This window comes from Perca flavescens, chromosome 3, assembly GCF_004354835.1.
Source record: "Perca flavescens isolate YP-PL-M2 chromosome 3, PFLA_1.0, whole genome shotgun sequence".
In the NCBI taxonomy this organism is placed as follows: domain Eukaryota; kingdom Metazoa; phylum Chordata; class Actinopteri; order Perciformes; family Percidae; genus Perca; species Perca flavescens.
The window spans coordinates 11,661,147-11,677,649 of record NC_041333.1 but is presented as its reverse complement, the minus strand read 5'-3'; the positions used below and the strand labels follow the sequence as shown (position 1 = coordinate 11,677,649).

Sequence of the window (16,503 nt, the reverse complement as noted above, 5' to 3'; positions counted from 1 at the left end):
TATGTAACAAAGTCAGTAGACACAAACACAAACCACCATTGTAGTTGCAAAAGAACTGAACCTCTTTATTTGGACTGTCAATGATCCTTGGAATGCTGCACTTCAGACCATTCACACATTATGAGTGACAGTAAAAAAGTAGAGCAAGCATGGGATGCAAAAGGTTCATAAAATATTAGAAAATGTCTGGGGAGTTATCAGAATTAAATATAAATTGTACAAGACAAATATATGCAATGTAGCCTACATCTGGCTGCATTAATTCAATAATTTAGCGTGGCAGGGGACATTAACATGATCTTGGGACCACTTGGTAGACATCTTCATAAGACACAGGCTCTGTACCTCCTAGTGGATGCTTGGTAGGTGAAAATACACCAGGATTAACATGTGATGTGCATTTCCCAACTCCTTTTATGCATCACTGGAATGTAAACATCGAGTAAACATATTCCTTGGCCTGTTATTAGTGTTCTGTTTACTCATAATCACATAATTTGTGGCTCAGATAAGCATTGTCATCCACTACTGCATCTTCATTATGCACAGACACTTGTAGAAATCTTATTCACTGTACCTCTGTGTCCATTCATATTAATATGTAGTCTGTCCAAAGCTACAGAGGCTATGAAAAGGATAATCTGAGCCATTTGTAACATAACACATTGATATACAGTATAGTGAATAGTTAAAAAATAAGATAGCCGAGTCTTAAAGTTGTCAGCATTGTTAACTCACAGAAGTCCTTTGTGGGCATGAGTGTGATGCTTTCAGTAAGTCAGATCTATCCAAGAGCCTGCTCTGAAGAAATCCATGACTAGAATACTACTGAAGACCATTAAATCAACATATTGAAGATGCTGGAGCTGTGCATTTTGAGGCACCACATGAACAGTTTATCAGGACATGACAGCTAACGGTTCAAACACAAAGCCAGGAAAGCTATTCTCTCATCACCGCATAACTAGAAAAAAACAGGCGTTACATGTCTCATACAGTTATGACTTGAAAAAGCCTACCGAGACTCACACAGAGTCCATGGATTAGGGGGTGGAACGCTTTTGTTCTCAGGCTCTACCCAGCCAGCTCATGTGCGAGAAGGCTTCAGTTCTTTAATGCGTTACATAGTGAGACAATGGAGTATTCATGACATCACATAAGATGAATTGGGCATTATTCAAGAGAGATGTAAACAGTGACATTTAGGCGGTATAAACATACATGAGTTGCACGATTTCTGCTCTCTAGCCGTTGGTGACTCTGAGCACCATCAACCACCATGTCCTCTATCTACAACAGTGCTGTATTAGTGTGGCAAAACATGCGATTATAGAAAATAAGCATAAGTTATCAATATCAAGGGAGAGTAAAAAATACAATTGGAAAAAGATATCTGTAAATAACCATCTTTACTAGACAGACCTCCTATGGCTCTGCTGAAATAAAACGTGAATGGTTATCCCTGCCTTATGATGCAACCAAAAGTGATCTAAAGGTTAAGACCATATTACACATACATGCACCTCCGCTCTGCCACATTCAAAGACAGAGGCTGTAGAAGACAGGTTTTTTGATTCAACACTGATACCACATGATAATGTTAGGGTTCTGAGACTGAAACACATTGAGACACAAACAGAAAAATATGGACATTGTCAAGCACCTTGAAAAGTATGATTCATCAAATCATCACGTTGGCCGTTTGAGGATGAGGGCACTGCGAGGGTGAGGCGCTGCGCTCCCGAGCATTTATTACAAGATCAAGCTTCATTTTCCAGAGCCAATCATAAGGAGGCCAGAGGCTTGAGATGGATTTCATTTAGTTTTCTCACCCAGCATTAAAGTGTAAATTGAAAACACTCTACCCTCCTCGCTTTTATCAATTCAATATCAAATCAGCTCTCGCACAGTACAGACCTCACCAGCCCTTATTCACCCCTCTGGGGATTCCTTGGCACAAAATGAGATTCATCATCATTTATGTAGTAGGACATAAAATAACAGGGACAAATTGCAGCTGGCATAAATTATTCGGACTGCTGTTCTTTAAAAAAAAAAATTATACCATTCTGTTGCATTTCACTACAAATATTCATCTGAAATCGCACAACCCTTCTCTTTGGCTTTGTAGACGTTTAGAGGACAGTCACTTCTGCTGTGATGTGTTCAGGGAAAGCAACCAAGACAAAAGGGAATGCCTGTGGTTTGTTACAAGCTTTTCCTCTGTCCTTTTGGTCCTCCTTTTGCCACAAAAACACGTCCTCTAGTGGGGATAAAAAGAACCAAGGAAAGCTTTCAAACTTTCAACCAACACAAGCTCTCACTAGAACAATTAGGTTGGCTAGGAAGTGTATTGGAGTTTATCAATACCCGTCTACAAGTGGAACCTCAGCGAGTGCATCCTAGGGCCAATTACAGTTCAGTGGCTAATATCAGAGATAATTTAATAAAAGTGCCTCACTTTTGGGTGGACATTTTCTGAATCTACACGTTATGTGTTGCAGGGGGCTGTGGCTGTCAGTGTGTTCTGGAAAGAAGCCTTGCTCCAAAGGCAGGAGGAAAAGAAGAGTAACTCGTAGGGCAGAACCCCTTTAAGACAGCACCACGCCACCGTTTTTCCTCTCAGACCACGGTAAACTGAGCCTCTGCACATCATGTCACAGTCCTGCAGGTGACATGGAGCAGTTTACCTTTTCTTTTTCTCTGTCCTGCAATATAATAATCATCTGTATTCCATTTTTAATAAACTTAGTTGTATATAATAAAGTACAAAAATATTAGAGAACATATACACAGTTTTTTTGTCATTTTGTAGTGACTGCTTTGCCTGGTTTTCTTAAGCATACGTATATCTTTGTGCTGGGTGAAGAGGAGTTGAACATGCCTCAACTGAAGTGTATTTTTCCTTTCTTCTGTTCATATTGTTGATGTCCGGTCTGTTCCATCTGAGGAGGAGATAGGAAAAAAATATGTTTCAAGACGTTTACAATCATAAAATTGACTGCACCATTTATGTTTCATCCTTAAAAGGGTCCACTGTTGGAGAATTCTACTCCTTTTTCTCCAAAGGGGCAGAACAAGTTATTGATGCCTTTTTATGGGTCCATGAATTTGTTGCATTCATTTCATGCATTTGTTCGATGTGTCAGCCATTTTACTTAGCATATCTTATCTTTATTAGATATGTTTCTAGATAAATAGGAGCTTCTTCCCCATGTTGCGAAAATACACTTCACTGCTAAATGAAAGTACCTACAATAACCTAACAGTTACTTGGGCATATGGTCTCCAAAATACTCATTTCGCCATGGCTGTTTATGTAAACAAAAGGGTGTTGGATGTCATTGCTTTGGTAATAAGGAAATAGTGAATGGAGTAAATAGTGAAACATTGAAATTATAACATCTCATTTAGTTTCAACAGCAATCTGTGGATAGATTCCAGTGTGTATGTCCCTACTATTTGATCTTAGACATCAAGGAAGTAAGCCAAACTAGGCGAAACACAGTGTTGAACATACTTTCAGACTGTAAACACAGACATAAATATATATATCAGTAACCTTATCTGTATCTGAGAAAGGAAAGAATGCCCTGAATTCCATCCAACTCAAAAAATCTCATGGCCCAGAATACTCTGGAGTTAGGCCACAGGAAAATAATACAGAGCTGCTGTCCTTTAAACTTGTTTGACACAATGATGCAAATTTTGTCATTCAAGTACACCATATGTTGCACAGAGGTAAGTCTGTGTCTTTCTCCCTTTCCACAAGAGGACCCCCGACTGTGACTTGACTAATGATATTGTATAATTTAGATGTTATTAAAAATTAATACACAAATAAAGCTAACCAAATAGGAATTCTAAAAGTCAACAGACTTTTTCATCTTTGTTTGCATAGGAGAAGTTGTGTGTGAAGAAATGATATGCATCGCTTGCTATGTATTGCCTTAATGGACACAGTTCATTAAATCCTGTCTCCCATGGCCTAGTTGTAACACATAACAAGGTGGTGTTGCCTAGTTAGTAGTTTAGTGTGAGGTTTGCCAGCCAGTGGCCTGTTTAGTACCGGGCTGCTGAGGACACTTACCCCCTAAGGCATGCTCTGTCATACTGAGGCACAGTGACTCCAGCGTGGGGTTGATCTCCAGGTCAGCGCCTGGAATTTGGCATTCTGAGAAAAATGAGTAAAAACAGACTCAGTCCATAAGAAGATTGAGGCTTTATACAAGTGTCAAGTTTGCCATAAAGTCAATTTCTTTCAAAGTATAAATTTACAAAAGCAGGTGTGTATTTTCTCTAAATAGAGAATATGCAAAGAGGATTCATTTGCTTATTTCACTTGGATAAAAACAGTTTCCATTATCAGGACACAATTATGCTTTATAAGGTTTAAGGGGAAAATACCCCGTTTTTGTGAGCGCACGAATAACCGTTATGTTAATAATGTAAATAATACTCGTAATAATCAGAACCAGGTGACCGATTCTAAATGCAGTGAGTAGTTCTGTTGTCAGCTACACAAACAAAACAAGATTTGACATGTTGAATCTGGCGCTAATAAAAAGGACCAATTGAGGCCAACAGTGCTGACACACTGTAAAAACTACAGGCAACGGTTATACATAGCCTGTACGGTTAGTTACCAGTATAACCAAATTATTTCAACCAACTAACTGGGAGTGACAGGACATATGGTGGTGGTGAATTTTACTTTATTATCCCAAATATCTGTTGTCAATGTCTGTTGGTATTCAGTACATTATTCATTCAACTTTGACCTATTTAAAGTGACAATAGTTGTGCGAGCACACACAGATTTCCAATACAGTCGATCTATCCACATAATGGACCTTTAGGATAGGTTTACCTTTGTTTTGAATTAAATAAAATGACTGACGATGGAATAGGTTTGAAAGCATTTCATCACTTGTGATCCTTGTTGTAATGGAATCTGTTGTAAAGAGCGTGTACTGGCATTGGTGCAAATGTTATCATAAGTGGTATAAATCATAGTCAAAATTACAACAACAAAAGTAATTCTTAAAATTAATGAAATTAAAAATGTCTTTATGTTAAAAAGACATTGCTTTTGGTAACATCTACACTGAACCAAACTATTTAAATCACACTAGCACATCTATGACACTTCATTAGTCACTTTGTTTTCCTCACATTGAAAAGTGCTATACAGCTACTGCACTATTCACACATTTCCTTAAAATAAACTAAGTGCCGGATACACTTTGTGTGCATTGGAAAGGACTCGCCATGGTGCCTACAGCTGAAACATGCCATTAACCAATGAGCAACATGATCATCAGGTTGATCAAGCTAGGGCTGTATAATAATGAATGATGTCCATTTAGTCTGTCTGTCGGTCTTGACCCTTAACTGATCTTAATACACCGGCTGCAAAACTGTGCAGTGATGAGTGATGTTTAAATTCGATCATTTGGACTACCCAGAAGAACACACTGTTAAACTCTGTTGTAAGACTTGTGTTGTATTTTTATTGAGGATCACATCTTTTAATAGAATACAGACGAAAAAACATGCAGGAATGTTGTCTTGAATGCTCTTAAGATAGTGGTAATCAAGGGTTACTTCTACTGTACTCCCTTTTTTTTTTTTTTTTTTATGTACCGTTTTATTAACAAAATAATTATTGTCTTTCGCTCCTATATGTATTAGAGATTTGTCATATAGTAATGCGCCCTTTGTTTTGTGTTCTAATGTGTTCTTATATTTACAAAAATGAGAATGTTGGGATTGGGGAACTTTGGTCTTGACCACAGACTTGAACTGTGACCATGCAATAAATGTAAATCTGACTATTGCTCCCAATGTTTAAAAAAAAAAAAAAAAAAAAAAAAAGGAATACAGACGAAGAAAGTATCATCCAAGTGAAATTCTTCCAGCATCTTGTCTATTTTGGTCTACTTATTTAATGTACTCTCTATGCAGCTATATTCAATTCCTTGGTTTACAGATCATAGCTTTTACAGTATACTTGGAAATTGTGACATTCCGTAATCCTTATCTCTATAAAGATGTCAAATAAGATAATTTGTAGTGGAGGTCTATGGATTTCTTAAAATCCATATCACTATGAAATACTTCTTAAAAATCTATTTTAACATGCCGTGTGTGTGTGCGTGTGTGTGTCAGAAGGTAAAAATGGCCACAACGTAGTTTTGTTATTGTGAGAATTATTTAACTTAAAACAAACAGCAAAGATGGGCCTGGTGGCCGAATGGTTGGGGCACATGCCACATTGGCTGCTCAATTCTGGCCGAGGAACTGCATTACATGTCATAAACTCCTCTCTCCCCTTGTTTCCTTTCTGCTTCTATACTGCCCTATTCAGTAAAGGCAAAAAAATTCTCTTAAAAAAAAAAAAACAATCACTTAGATGTTAGTTGTACACGCAATGTTGTGTGGGTGCTTGGCATGTCAGTTCTAGTAACTGAAGCGTGGTTACGGAGAGAGGTGCAATAAACCAAAAACCATCCTAACAGAGGCAGTCCTGTGGTTAGAATAGAGTTTTTTGTATTCATAAACGTACCGACAGTACGAAGAAGCTAGAGCTCCAAGCTGTAGGCATGGAAACGATAACATTGCTGGGTTCATTCATCTGTTTAAGTTATGAATTTTTGGCTTTCACACAGAATGCTCCGTTATGGAAACATCCTATGTTGACTCTGTTGAAAAATGACAGGACCATTACAGATGAATTTGCATCTGACAGCCGAGACAAGGCAACCGTTAAGTTCTGTATATTGTACAAGTCGACAGATTGTTTACTGCAACATGCTGCTACGCTGTCTTGTCATTTTGTCCTTGGCACAGAGAGAGAGCAGCTCTCTGGTTTGGCATCTGACCAAATGGTCTTTTTATAAAAAAAAAAAAAAAAAAAAAAAAAAAAAAAAGGTTTTGTAGCTTTTGTTGCTCATGATACTCACCAGCAGAGTAAAATCTGCCACTTCCAAATATTTATTTTCTATTAACTATTTCCATTTTAGCTTGAAAAGAATATTCTACTTTGGGATAAAAAAAAAAACGGAGTTCTAGATAAGAAACATGTAGCAAACGCGTGTGGTAACGTAAGCAGGAGATAAATGGTGGCCAGACTGACATTTGTAGTTAGGTTTTGGTTTTCAGTGTATCAAAATGTAAACAAGGACAGGAATAGACTGTGTGTGAATGCATACACCCATGATTATGAAGAATACAAGAGGCTTGACCTCATACAATACCTTGCTGCTGGAACATGAGCATGGTTTGTGGGGAAGTGTGGACAGGGAGCGAGTGGGTCCGCTGCACAGAGCTGCGACTCTGACTTGGCATGCTGTTACTGCCCCCAGGGTTGGCAAACCACAGGTTCTTTAGGAGGAAAACACAAATTCTCATTACGCAAATGCCCGTCATCCTGGGAGCACCTTTCAGCCAAGTCATTAAACAGAAACTCTTCAAGCTAAGATAATGAATCAGCTCAAATCAAAATGCGATCCCTAACCCCTTGTACTGTCTTGTGTGTGCTGATTAAACTGCCAACGTCTCCTGTTTTATTCACTTGTTTTCCTTTCAGAACAAATGTTTGGGAAGGCCTATGATGACTCCTTAGGCATCTGATCATGCAGGTTAATACCTCAGAACATTTGTCAAGTCCAAAAATATAAAGTCAGGTAACTACATGAAGCTGTGGTTTGCTTTCAGCACAAAACTTTTTTCCTTCAACTTAAAAAAAAAAAAAAGAAGAAAAAAGATGACATGACTTGATAAATATTATCTGTTTTGTCCACAATTGAGGCGAGCTACACATGTCACATACGGTAAAATGCTCATCCACTGGCAGGAATACTGACCTGTCTACCCTGGCCTGCCAGCGCAGGACTAGTAAGTGTGTGGCGTGTAGATGCTCCCCCAATCCCGCCGGGACTCAGAAGGCCAATGCGCCCGGCTGGGAGACCACGAGAGGTCATCTGGAACTGCCTTTGTCCCCGCCGCCCTACAACTCCACTCACAGAGCCTGCTGTGGGGAGGGAGTTGGACCCATAGGTCCAGCTGGAGTAAAAGCAACAAACGGACAGCAACATGCATCAGAAATCAATGAGAGTTAAGAGAACTGCGTGTTTAACTGCTGACGCTGCTTCATATGAAACGGTAGTTGTTATTTGAATGCGGAAGAGAAAGTGAAAAAGAATCAAAGTAAAAGTTAGACAACTGGGACGAGTTGAGGGAGAAAATAACATTCGGCTGGTCTGACATCTCCCCTGCTGAAGAGGGAGATCAAAGGTAAAGAGGGCCCGCTGAGTCTTACCCTTTCTGTCTGTACACAGGCATGTCCAGCATAGCTTTCCGAGGGAACAGGCGTAGCAGTTTGAGGACCTGCTGCTTCCAGGAGACCAGCCTTTTCTTGTGAGTTTCTGTGAAAGCCTAACACAGAGAAAGAGACAGCAGACGAATTAAAGGCATCAGATTTTCAAAGAGCACTAACAGGGTTTCGGGCAGATGCTTTCTGGAATTTGTGATTTTTAAATGAAAGGGCAAGCTTTATTCTTAATTTAAAAGACAAACAAAATCTATAGATGATTACAAGATTCTTGATTACTAACAATTTGTGGAAATCTGTTTATATGGTATTTTCATTATTTTAGATTTTTGGAGGTATTGTTTAATGCGCTGTGAGACTACCATTAGATGCATTTTACAACCATGAACAAACATGCATACAAATGGATTAAATATATTCAGTAAATAAAAAAAATAAAAAAAGAATCTTCAGGTTCTCACCTCATGTGTCAGACACTTCTCAATAAGCTGAAGGTAACAGCTGATATTCTCCTCATCTGGCCTTGACACCAGCAGCTGGGTGCACACTGAAACAAAAAGAAGCCGGGGTGTATATATATGTCCATTAAGTTAATTTGGATCTGAGAGATATCTGTAAATATGAGGGTAGGTGGATAGGGATAATAGATGATGTATCTGTGTTTTATGTTGAATGCTGGCATGGACATAACATGCCTTAATAGCTTCATTACAGTATAGTGTTAAAGTGTTCATATTTAATCATTTTCAGGTTCATAATTGTATTTAGAGGTTTTATCAGAATAGGTTTACATGGTTTACATTTTTTAAAAACACCATGTTTTTCTTGTACTGCACATTGCTGCAGCTCCTCTTTTCACCCTGTGTGTTGAGCGCTCTGTTTTAGCTACAGAGTGAGGCATCACACTTATGTTCCATCTTTGTTGGGAGTCGCACATGCGCAGTAGCTAGGTAAGGACTACTAGCCAGTCAGAAGCAGAGTATGAGGGCGTGCCACGCTAGCAGCTAGGTGAGCATTATAACGTGTGTTACAAAGTGACGCACGTTCGTCACAGTAGTGGCAGGCTGGACTACAACAGAGCTGCTTGGAGCAGTTTGTGAACAGTGTTTTCTGTTGGAGAGGGTAAGTCCCTTTGGGGTGGACTTTGGGCTTTTTCCCTTTGTAAACCTATAACGTGCACAAAAAAAAGATATACAACACAAGAAAGGAAAGGAAAGAAAAAGCCAAAAAGCATAATATCAGCACTTTAAGCTGTTGAGTCTGTTTGATGTGTGTGTTGACGACATTTTAAGAGCAGTTCCTTTAAGGACAAATAACATCATACATCTGTAGTCTAGGATCTACGTGTAATCAATTTTAAACCGGTGGGAAAACATCTTACTCTTACCTTTACCCATGACACGGGTGAACTGTCCAGCAATGTCGCCGTCTGAGATGGGTGTGGCTGAGGAGTCTCCATCACAGGGAGGTGGGTTGTGGGACTGGAAGCCCTCTGAGGCCGGGTCTTTGTCTGCTCCTGTTTTTGGAGCTTCTGAAGGGGAGGTGGCTGTGTCCGAGGCGGTGGCCGGGTCAAGGGCAGTCTGTGCGGCACTGGGTGGGCTGTAGGCCTTGATGGGGGTGATGATGATCTGTTGCAATTCTTGGAGGGCGTTACGCAGGTTTCCCCCTTCCAAAATATCCTGCCATGAGATGACAACATCATTGAACATGCTGAATAAGCTAGTCAGAGGTATGCTATGTACGGATTCCAACCAGTCCTGGGGTCTCATTTATAAAACGTGGCGTACGCACAAAACGGGGCTGAAAATGGGCGTACGCCGCTTACCACGCAAAGGTTGTGATTTATAAAAAACAAACTTGACGGGAGAATGTGCGGTCCTCCATGCAAACTCTGACCCACGCGTACGCACATTTTGGAGACAAAATGGGAATTGGCGACGCAGATGGTTAGGTGGTGAACTGAAGTCAGACTGCAGAGAGTAAATGGGAATAAGATTACTCGTAAAATTTTCTAGTATTGATGCCTCACGCACACTCTTTCACACTCCATATCATCCACGTTACCATGAAGATTAAATCCAGCAGTGTTTTTTGCGCTTGAACCGATTGATAACTGTTCCATAAACACCTCCAACTCAAATCTTAAATAAAAATGTATTCTTAATATTCAATCGCCGCTGTCTCACCGTCACAATGTTTATATATAATCTTCAACTTTATCACTAAGGATTGTTTGGATATAATATATAGTTCTGTTAAATCTTATTATATACGTCTGGTATATTGAAGATGTCCCAGAGTGCTGCAATACCTGCCGTTTTGGACGTATTATTAATATATGTAGTCTATAGATCAGGGTTCCATACACTGTGCAAGAACAGGCCAAAATTATAATACAATTTGCAGCAATTTCTGAACGTCTGAGAAGTTTTTTGCTTTTTCTCCGCCAATCGTCTTGATTCGGCGTAACGAAAGAACAATTGCCAGGGTCATTAACATACTGATCAGATTCACGAGGTGCTTTGCATTGACTATTTATGGTTAAAAATGTGTGTGTACATGGCGGGATCAGAGGCTGATCCATGTACGCACACTTGTAGTCAATCTCTGATTTATAAAGGGAACATTGCTTACATGTGTGCATACACACGGTTTTATAAATCTGACTTTTTTTTTTTAAGCGTACGCCATTTTGGGCTTTTGGGCGTACGTACACTTTTAGTAAGGATCCTACGCACAGTTTTATAAACGAGACACCTGCTCTGTGTCTCTTTCTGCGCATAATGGGAATTTCTTGATGAAGTACATACTCAAGTGCATTTTTGATCAGTACAAGCGGAAATGAATCAAGACAAAACCCCTTTTTTTTTTTTTTTAGCATGAATTACCTTTTCTAAAGACTTGAGCACACTCTGCCTCTCTCGCAGTTTCTGGATACTCAAGGCGATCTTATGCCGTGCTCCTTTAGTGACGTTCTTTAAAAAAGGAGAGAGAGAAAGTAACAAGATGCCATGAGAAGCAGGCGAGTCATTTCTTGTGGGAACACAATTCATACAGTTACTAAATAACAAACCTAATCACCATTTGTTTCATTAAAGCCAAGGGGCAGAGGCAAAATCGCACCATTTGTATGTTTGACTGGCTCAATATAACTGTAGGGTGCGTCGCTTAATTTCACGCCTCATTGACAATTGATGTATCATCAGGTTTGAGGACAGTAATGTTCACAATTGATAAGGAGGGTGGAGTAATCAAAGCCCAGGCCCAGTGTATGTAAAAGGGAGGCTTAAAAACCTGTGACTCTAGATGTTGCTCTGTGAGAATCATCATCTCCTCATAGGTCATCTGGGAGAAAAGTGATGCATATTTATGAAGGCGGAGACTCTTCAACCACGCGGGAACATCTAGAACAAATACACCAAGGGACAAAAAAAAAGAAGTAATGTTACATTTTAGCTTATATCACCTTAGCTGTTGGCTCTGCGCGGCTTTTACCAGAGCAAAATACCGTGAGCGCCCTTGGCTCACTTAGGTAATGAACTCTGACCTTTCATGCCACTGCCATCCTCCTGGAAGGTGTTGCGAGCAGAGCCCTGTTCTTCCGTCTGCTCACTGCCTGAGGAGGCGACGCTGCTCTGGGGTGAAAGGGGCGCGTGGTCTGTTAGAATGAAGTTCTGCCGGCCCCCTATGTCATCCTGGCTAACCCATTCAGAGCCACAAGCCTGGGGACAGGAATGAATAACGGACATGGACTTCTTCAGAGGGCTGGGCTGCATCTGCCCACACAGACCTGGCATGGGGAAACAATTAATATATGAGAAACAGCAGCAATTCCTTTAAAAGAAATTAAAGAAATGTTAACACGCCAAGACAGTTAACAAAAAGCACACTGTTTGCACAATATATGAGAGGTCTACAATGGTCTCATATGCCCCTACTAAACTATTGTGTTATGTTTTCACCCAGTTTGAAAAATGAGGATGACGACAAACATTACCTGTGTTATTGCTGTTGATGGGAGAGGACATCCCACCTGGGAAAGACATGTGTCCGTTCTGGCCTGCAGGAGACGTGCTGGATGAGGGGGACTGGTCGTGCCAGGCGTGGCCGGGGTCCAGAGCTTCAGCAGAGCTGGGCCATTCATCTGAGCCCTGGCGCGGGTGGTAGGGGCTAGATGGCGCCCGGGGCGTGTAGCCACTGGATAGGTGCTCCTCCAGGTGGTTTAGCCACATGGCCAGAGAGGTGCGGTCATCCAGTGTGGTGGCAGGGTGGATGAGCGCGTAGGACAGGAGCTGCCTGCTTTCTTCAACAAACAGGCTACTCTCAATAGTGTGACTCAAGACCTTCTGCAGTAGCTTCATGTACTCACATTTGGCCTCGCTGTTGCGTGGCTGCAGCAGAGGCAGATGGGACAGCAGCAAGGACACAACCTTCTCCTTTGGCTCCTGATGCCACTGGCTGACAATTGCTTATGACAAAAGGGCAAACAGAGATTCAAGGGCAATCAATCTTTTAATACTGGTTTAATATAGGCCTTCTTCAATTTAATGAGACACAAATAGAACTAATAGTGCTTCATAAATCAGAGATAATCGACAATATATGGAGAGAGGAAAAAAACTCACAAACACAAAACAGACAAAAAACTCAGCTACCTGCATTGTTGGCCTCAGCTTCTAGGATGTGGATCTCTGTGCAGTCTGCCAGCCAGTGTTCAAGGCAGATGTGTAAGAAGCGAGCCTGGGTACGGGACACCCTCTTCAGGAGGGACAACAGTGCCACCGTCTGTTCACACTCATTCCAGCCCTTGAACCAATCTGTGAGGATACCTACCTGGTCCCGGAACATCATGGCGTGTCTCCTTAGTAAGGAGAACAGGAATTTGTGGATGGGGAAGGGGGCACTGGAAAGACTGCGCTCTCAGACACAGACAGGATCAGTCCCACCCCGCACAGCGGGGTCGTATTTGCAACCACAGTCCTGGGATCCCCTCAGACTGGACCGAGGGGCCCTCACATGGTTCAGGTGCGGAAGGAACTGCAGACAGGGATGCTGTACGGATTATTCTTATGAAGATAGACTTAAAGTGTGTGTCAATCGTAGTTGGTAATGACACAAACAGGAAAAGCTTTGTTTTTCACTCTGGCATGTTCAGGATCACATCATCTGTGCCCTAAAAAAATAAAAATAAAAGACAAAGGAAAAAGATCTTAGATGATAATTACCCCAATGTCTACTTTAATTTTGAAACATTAACCAATCCAATATTTATATCCATTCCAAATGTGTTTGTATTTTCTATTTTTACTGCATTCGCCATGACACCAACAACCCTTTCCCCCCCATATATAAAAAGGCGAACATGAGTGCTTTGACAGATTAAGTCCATCTATTTATCCCACATATTTAGTACTGGAATATGTTCTCCCTGTGATCTTGGAAAGTCTTGTTAGGGCACAAACAATTTTTCTGCCCCAAACTACCGCAAACACAGATGGATCATCAGCTTCAGTAAGTGAAAAACGGAATTTACATTAAAAGGTAGGTAGGATAATATATAAATAAGAGATTATGGCACACACAGTCAATATAGGACAGGCACACAGCTTCAACCTTTTATGATATGCAAGAATGGCATGGAATGTAAGACGTTTTCTATTAAACATGCCCCCTATATGTATAATTCAAAACAAAACAAAATGAGATATGATAAATATCCAAAACAAATATCACGTATAACTGTGACTGTAAGGGTGTTACTTTAGGTAAGCTTTTACTAATTGAGTTAGTCAATATCATAATGATAAAGGCGCAAGTTAACCACAAAGGGTGTGCCAAATACCCTATCCTAAAGATAAGAGTCCCGGTCATTAACGCTAAGTGTAATGCTTAACGCAAACGGTTTATTTTTTTTTAACGCAAAACAGTGAAATGGGCTGCTGTAAAGGCTGTCGTCAGTGCCTTGTATTAACGAAATCTAATTACAATTCACTGGTTATCCGCTACTAAAGAAAAGTATAACACAAACTCATTAACCAGCATGCTAACGGTAAACTGCCAACCCTGCTAACGGTAACACCTGTAACATTAGTTATAATTTTGATTAAAGAACAAACCTGAGTGTCTGACTATAAGCCCTGGTCCACAGACTGTTGTTATAAGTATCCCTGCGAGGTTTATAAAGTTGAAACAGGCTAACGTTACACCAAGAAGCCTAGCATTAGATAGCGGTTAGCCAGAGTTAGCTTGGTCCAGTGATGTAGCTAACTAACACTCGAAGCAGACTACTCAACACAGTACAGCTAGCTAGACCTTTCATAGCATAAGTATCACAGAAAGATGCTTCTCTTCACTACGCCAAAAATCAAGTGACCACCCCAAACGAGGCCTCGTAAAGTCCCCCCACTCATATCAGAGATACGGCGTGTCCTTGTCAATCTGGCTCAGTATTTAGATATAAATTCTTTTTTTAAGTGATCGTTTTTTGAAAAACAAGCTTTATTGAACAAAATTACAACGATGAAAGGAGTAAAGCGCTAACAACCGTTAACTGTTTAATCGCCGACTCAGATTTAATCCATCCATATAAATACCAATACAAAGGGCTTGACCAGCAGGTGTCGCCATTGTTGACTATCAAATGCTTCGAAACATTGAACCATTTTCAACACAAAATTGCTTCATAGTGATTCAGTACTTCAGAAAGCTTCGTTTCCCCCATCATTAGCTTGGAAGGCCTAGTCAGTGATGAGGAATTCAACATTTGTATTGATTTTTCGTTAACGCTGTTGTTGCCCCTTTTCTCCTCGTCTCGTACTTCAATCTTAGCGTTGCAAACAGGGACGTTAAAACGCAGTTTTAATAGACAGCAGGCTGTAGCCAGTTAAATAACGTTAGGTAAAGCTTACCGAGATGTGATTAAAAATAAACATACTCAAAGGGTTTGTTGTTTACCTTTGTCAGTTGTCACTGGTTAGCGAGCTAGGCTAAAGTGCTAATGCATAGCTAGCTCGACGGTAGGGTAGAGATAGCTTAAGTGCTAGCGCTAGCTTCGTAGCTAGCAAGTTTTGCTAATAGATGCAATAACGTTATCTTAGCTGAAAGAGGCGTAGATTTCGATCCCATACGAGGTATTCCTTAAGGATATCCCTTTACAGCTGCAAGCTCCCATGGTTTTAAACAGGCCATGTTAAAGAATGTATGTACAAAATGTTTATTGCAATGCAGAAAATAAAGAGTGTACGCCTGGAGAAATCTACTTCGATTTTTGAGTTGACGCAAGACGTGAGTACAACGTCATACGTCTGGACGGTACGTAATGGTTTGTTCCGCCCACTGTCTGGTAAATAAAAAGGGCTCCCACCCTGACATGTAAACACGCTATATGGTAAACACCATTAGGCATAATCTCTGAGCTATATTCCATGTTCATAAACTGACTGAACACAGGAATACTTTCTTGTAATAAAAGTAGGCACTATGGGCATGATCGTATGGGAAAAATAAAAACCATGATAACCAGAAGACATTCGTCTTATTTATAGTATATATTTATAGATATATGTTTTCGAATTGCCTGTTTTGTTTTACTCAAACCTAAATAGATTTAATTTACAATATAAAACAGCAAATCCTCAATCACCAACTCTTCAATTAATGGCCGAGCACTTGAGCTACAGCCACACCTCTTGATAAATGCTTAATGGATTAACATATGTGCCAGCTCATTTTCTGCTAATCTAGTAATTTTTTTGGAATAGTCTGTTTCAGCAACATTATAAACAATTGAGTGCTTATTATGTAGGGAAAAGTAAATATGTACAAGAGTAATTTCAGACATATCCATAGTTTCAAATTATAAATAGAAAAGACCATAAAAGGATTTAGGATTAAGATAAATATCTCCATAACGTGGATGGTGGTTATACAACACCAAATGACATAGAATAGAAAACTGCTGTTGCATTAGTCTGAATGGGTTGAAAGCATAGGCTGTGTCTTTGGGTCACAATCCATTGTCACAGCAGGTGTTTGCTTTCAGCTGTCAGTGGCAGAACACAACACACCACAGCGCACACACACACACACACACACACACACACACACACAGGTAAATGGCCAAGGACCTGCTGTGACATCACTGATCGGGGTGGGGCTGCAACATGCCT

At 40.3% G+C, this 16,503-nt stretch overlaps 1 protein-coding gene across 2 annotated transcripts; it reads right to left on the bottom strand.

Annotated features, from left to right (window-relative positions):
• Positions 1 to 38: 38 nt before the first annotated feature.
• samd4b (sterile alpha motif domain containing 4B) lies at positions 39 to 15,626 on the bottom strand. Of its 2 annotated transcripts, none has more exons than XM_028572954.1 (13): positions 15,290 to 15,626; positions 12,991 to 13,508; positions 12,333 to 12,803; positions 11,883 to 12,125; positions 11,630 to 11,739; positions 11,224 to 11,310; positions 9,723 to 10,014; positions 8,797 to 8,882; positions 8,324 to 8,439; positions 7,869 to 8,067; positions 7,260 to 7,386; positions 4,091 to 4,174; positions 39 to 2,945 (listed from the first exon to the last, which is right to left on the bottom strand). In XM_028572954.1, exons 2-13 carry the CDS (start codon positions 13,184 to 13,186, stop codon positions 2,917 to 2,919), a joined length of 2,040 nt encoding a protein of 679 aa, XP_028428755.1. In that variant the 5' UTR covers positions 13,187 to 13,508; positions 15,290 to 15,626; the 3' UTR covers positions 39 to 2,916. The 2 variants fall into 2 exon arrangements, with proteins under 2 accessions (XP_028428755.1, XP_028428756.1); XM_028572955.1 differs by lacking the exon at positions 15,290 to 15,626 and adding an exon at positions 14,452 to 14,846.
• Between the last annotated feature and the right edge of the window lie 877 nt (positions 15,627 to 16,503).

Coding starts and splice junctions, on each gene's coding strand:
- samd4b (XM_028572954.1), bottom strand. CDS start 13,186: ATGATGTTCCGGGACCAGGTAGGTATCCTCACAGATTGGTTCAAGGGC. Junction 11,311..11,629: donor AGCAACATCTAGAGTCACAG/GTTTTTAAGCCT, acceptor CCTTTTTTAAAG/AACGTCACTAAAGGAGCACG. Junction 8,068..8,323: donor CCTGTGTACAGACAGAAAGG/GTAAGACTCAGC, acceptor CTTTTACTCCAG/CTGGACCTATGGGTCCAACT.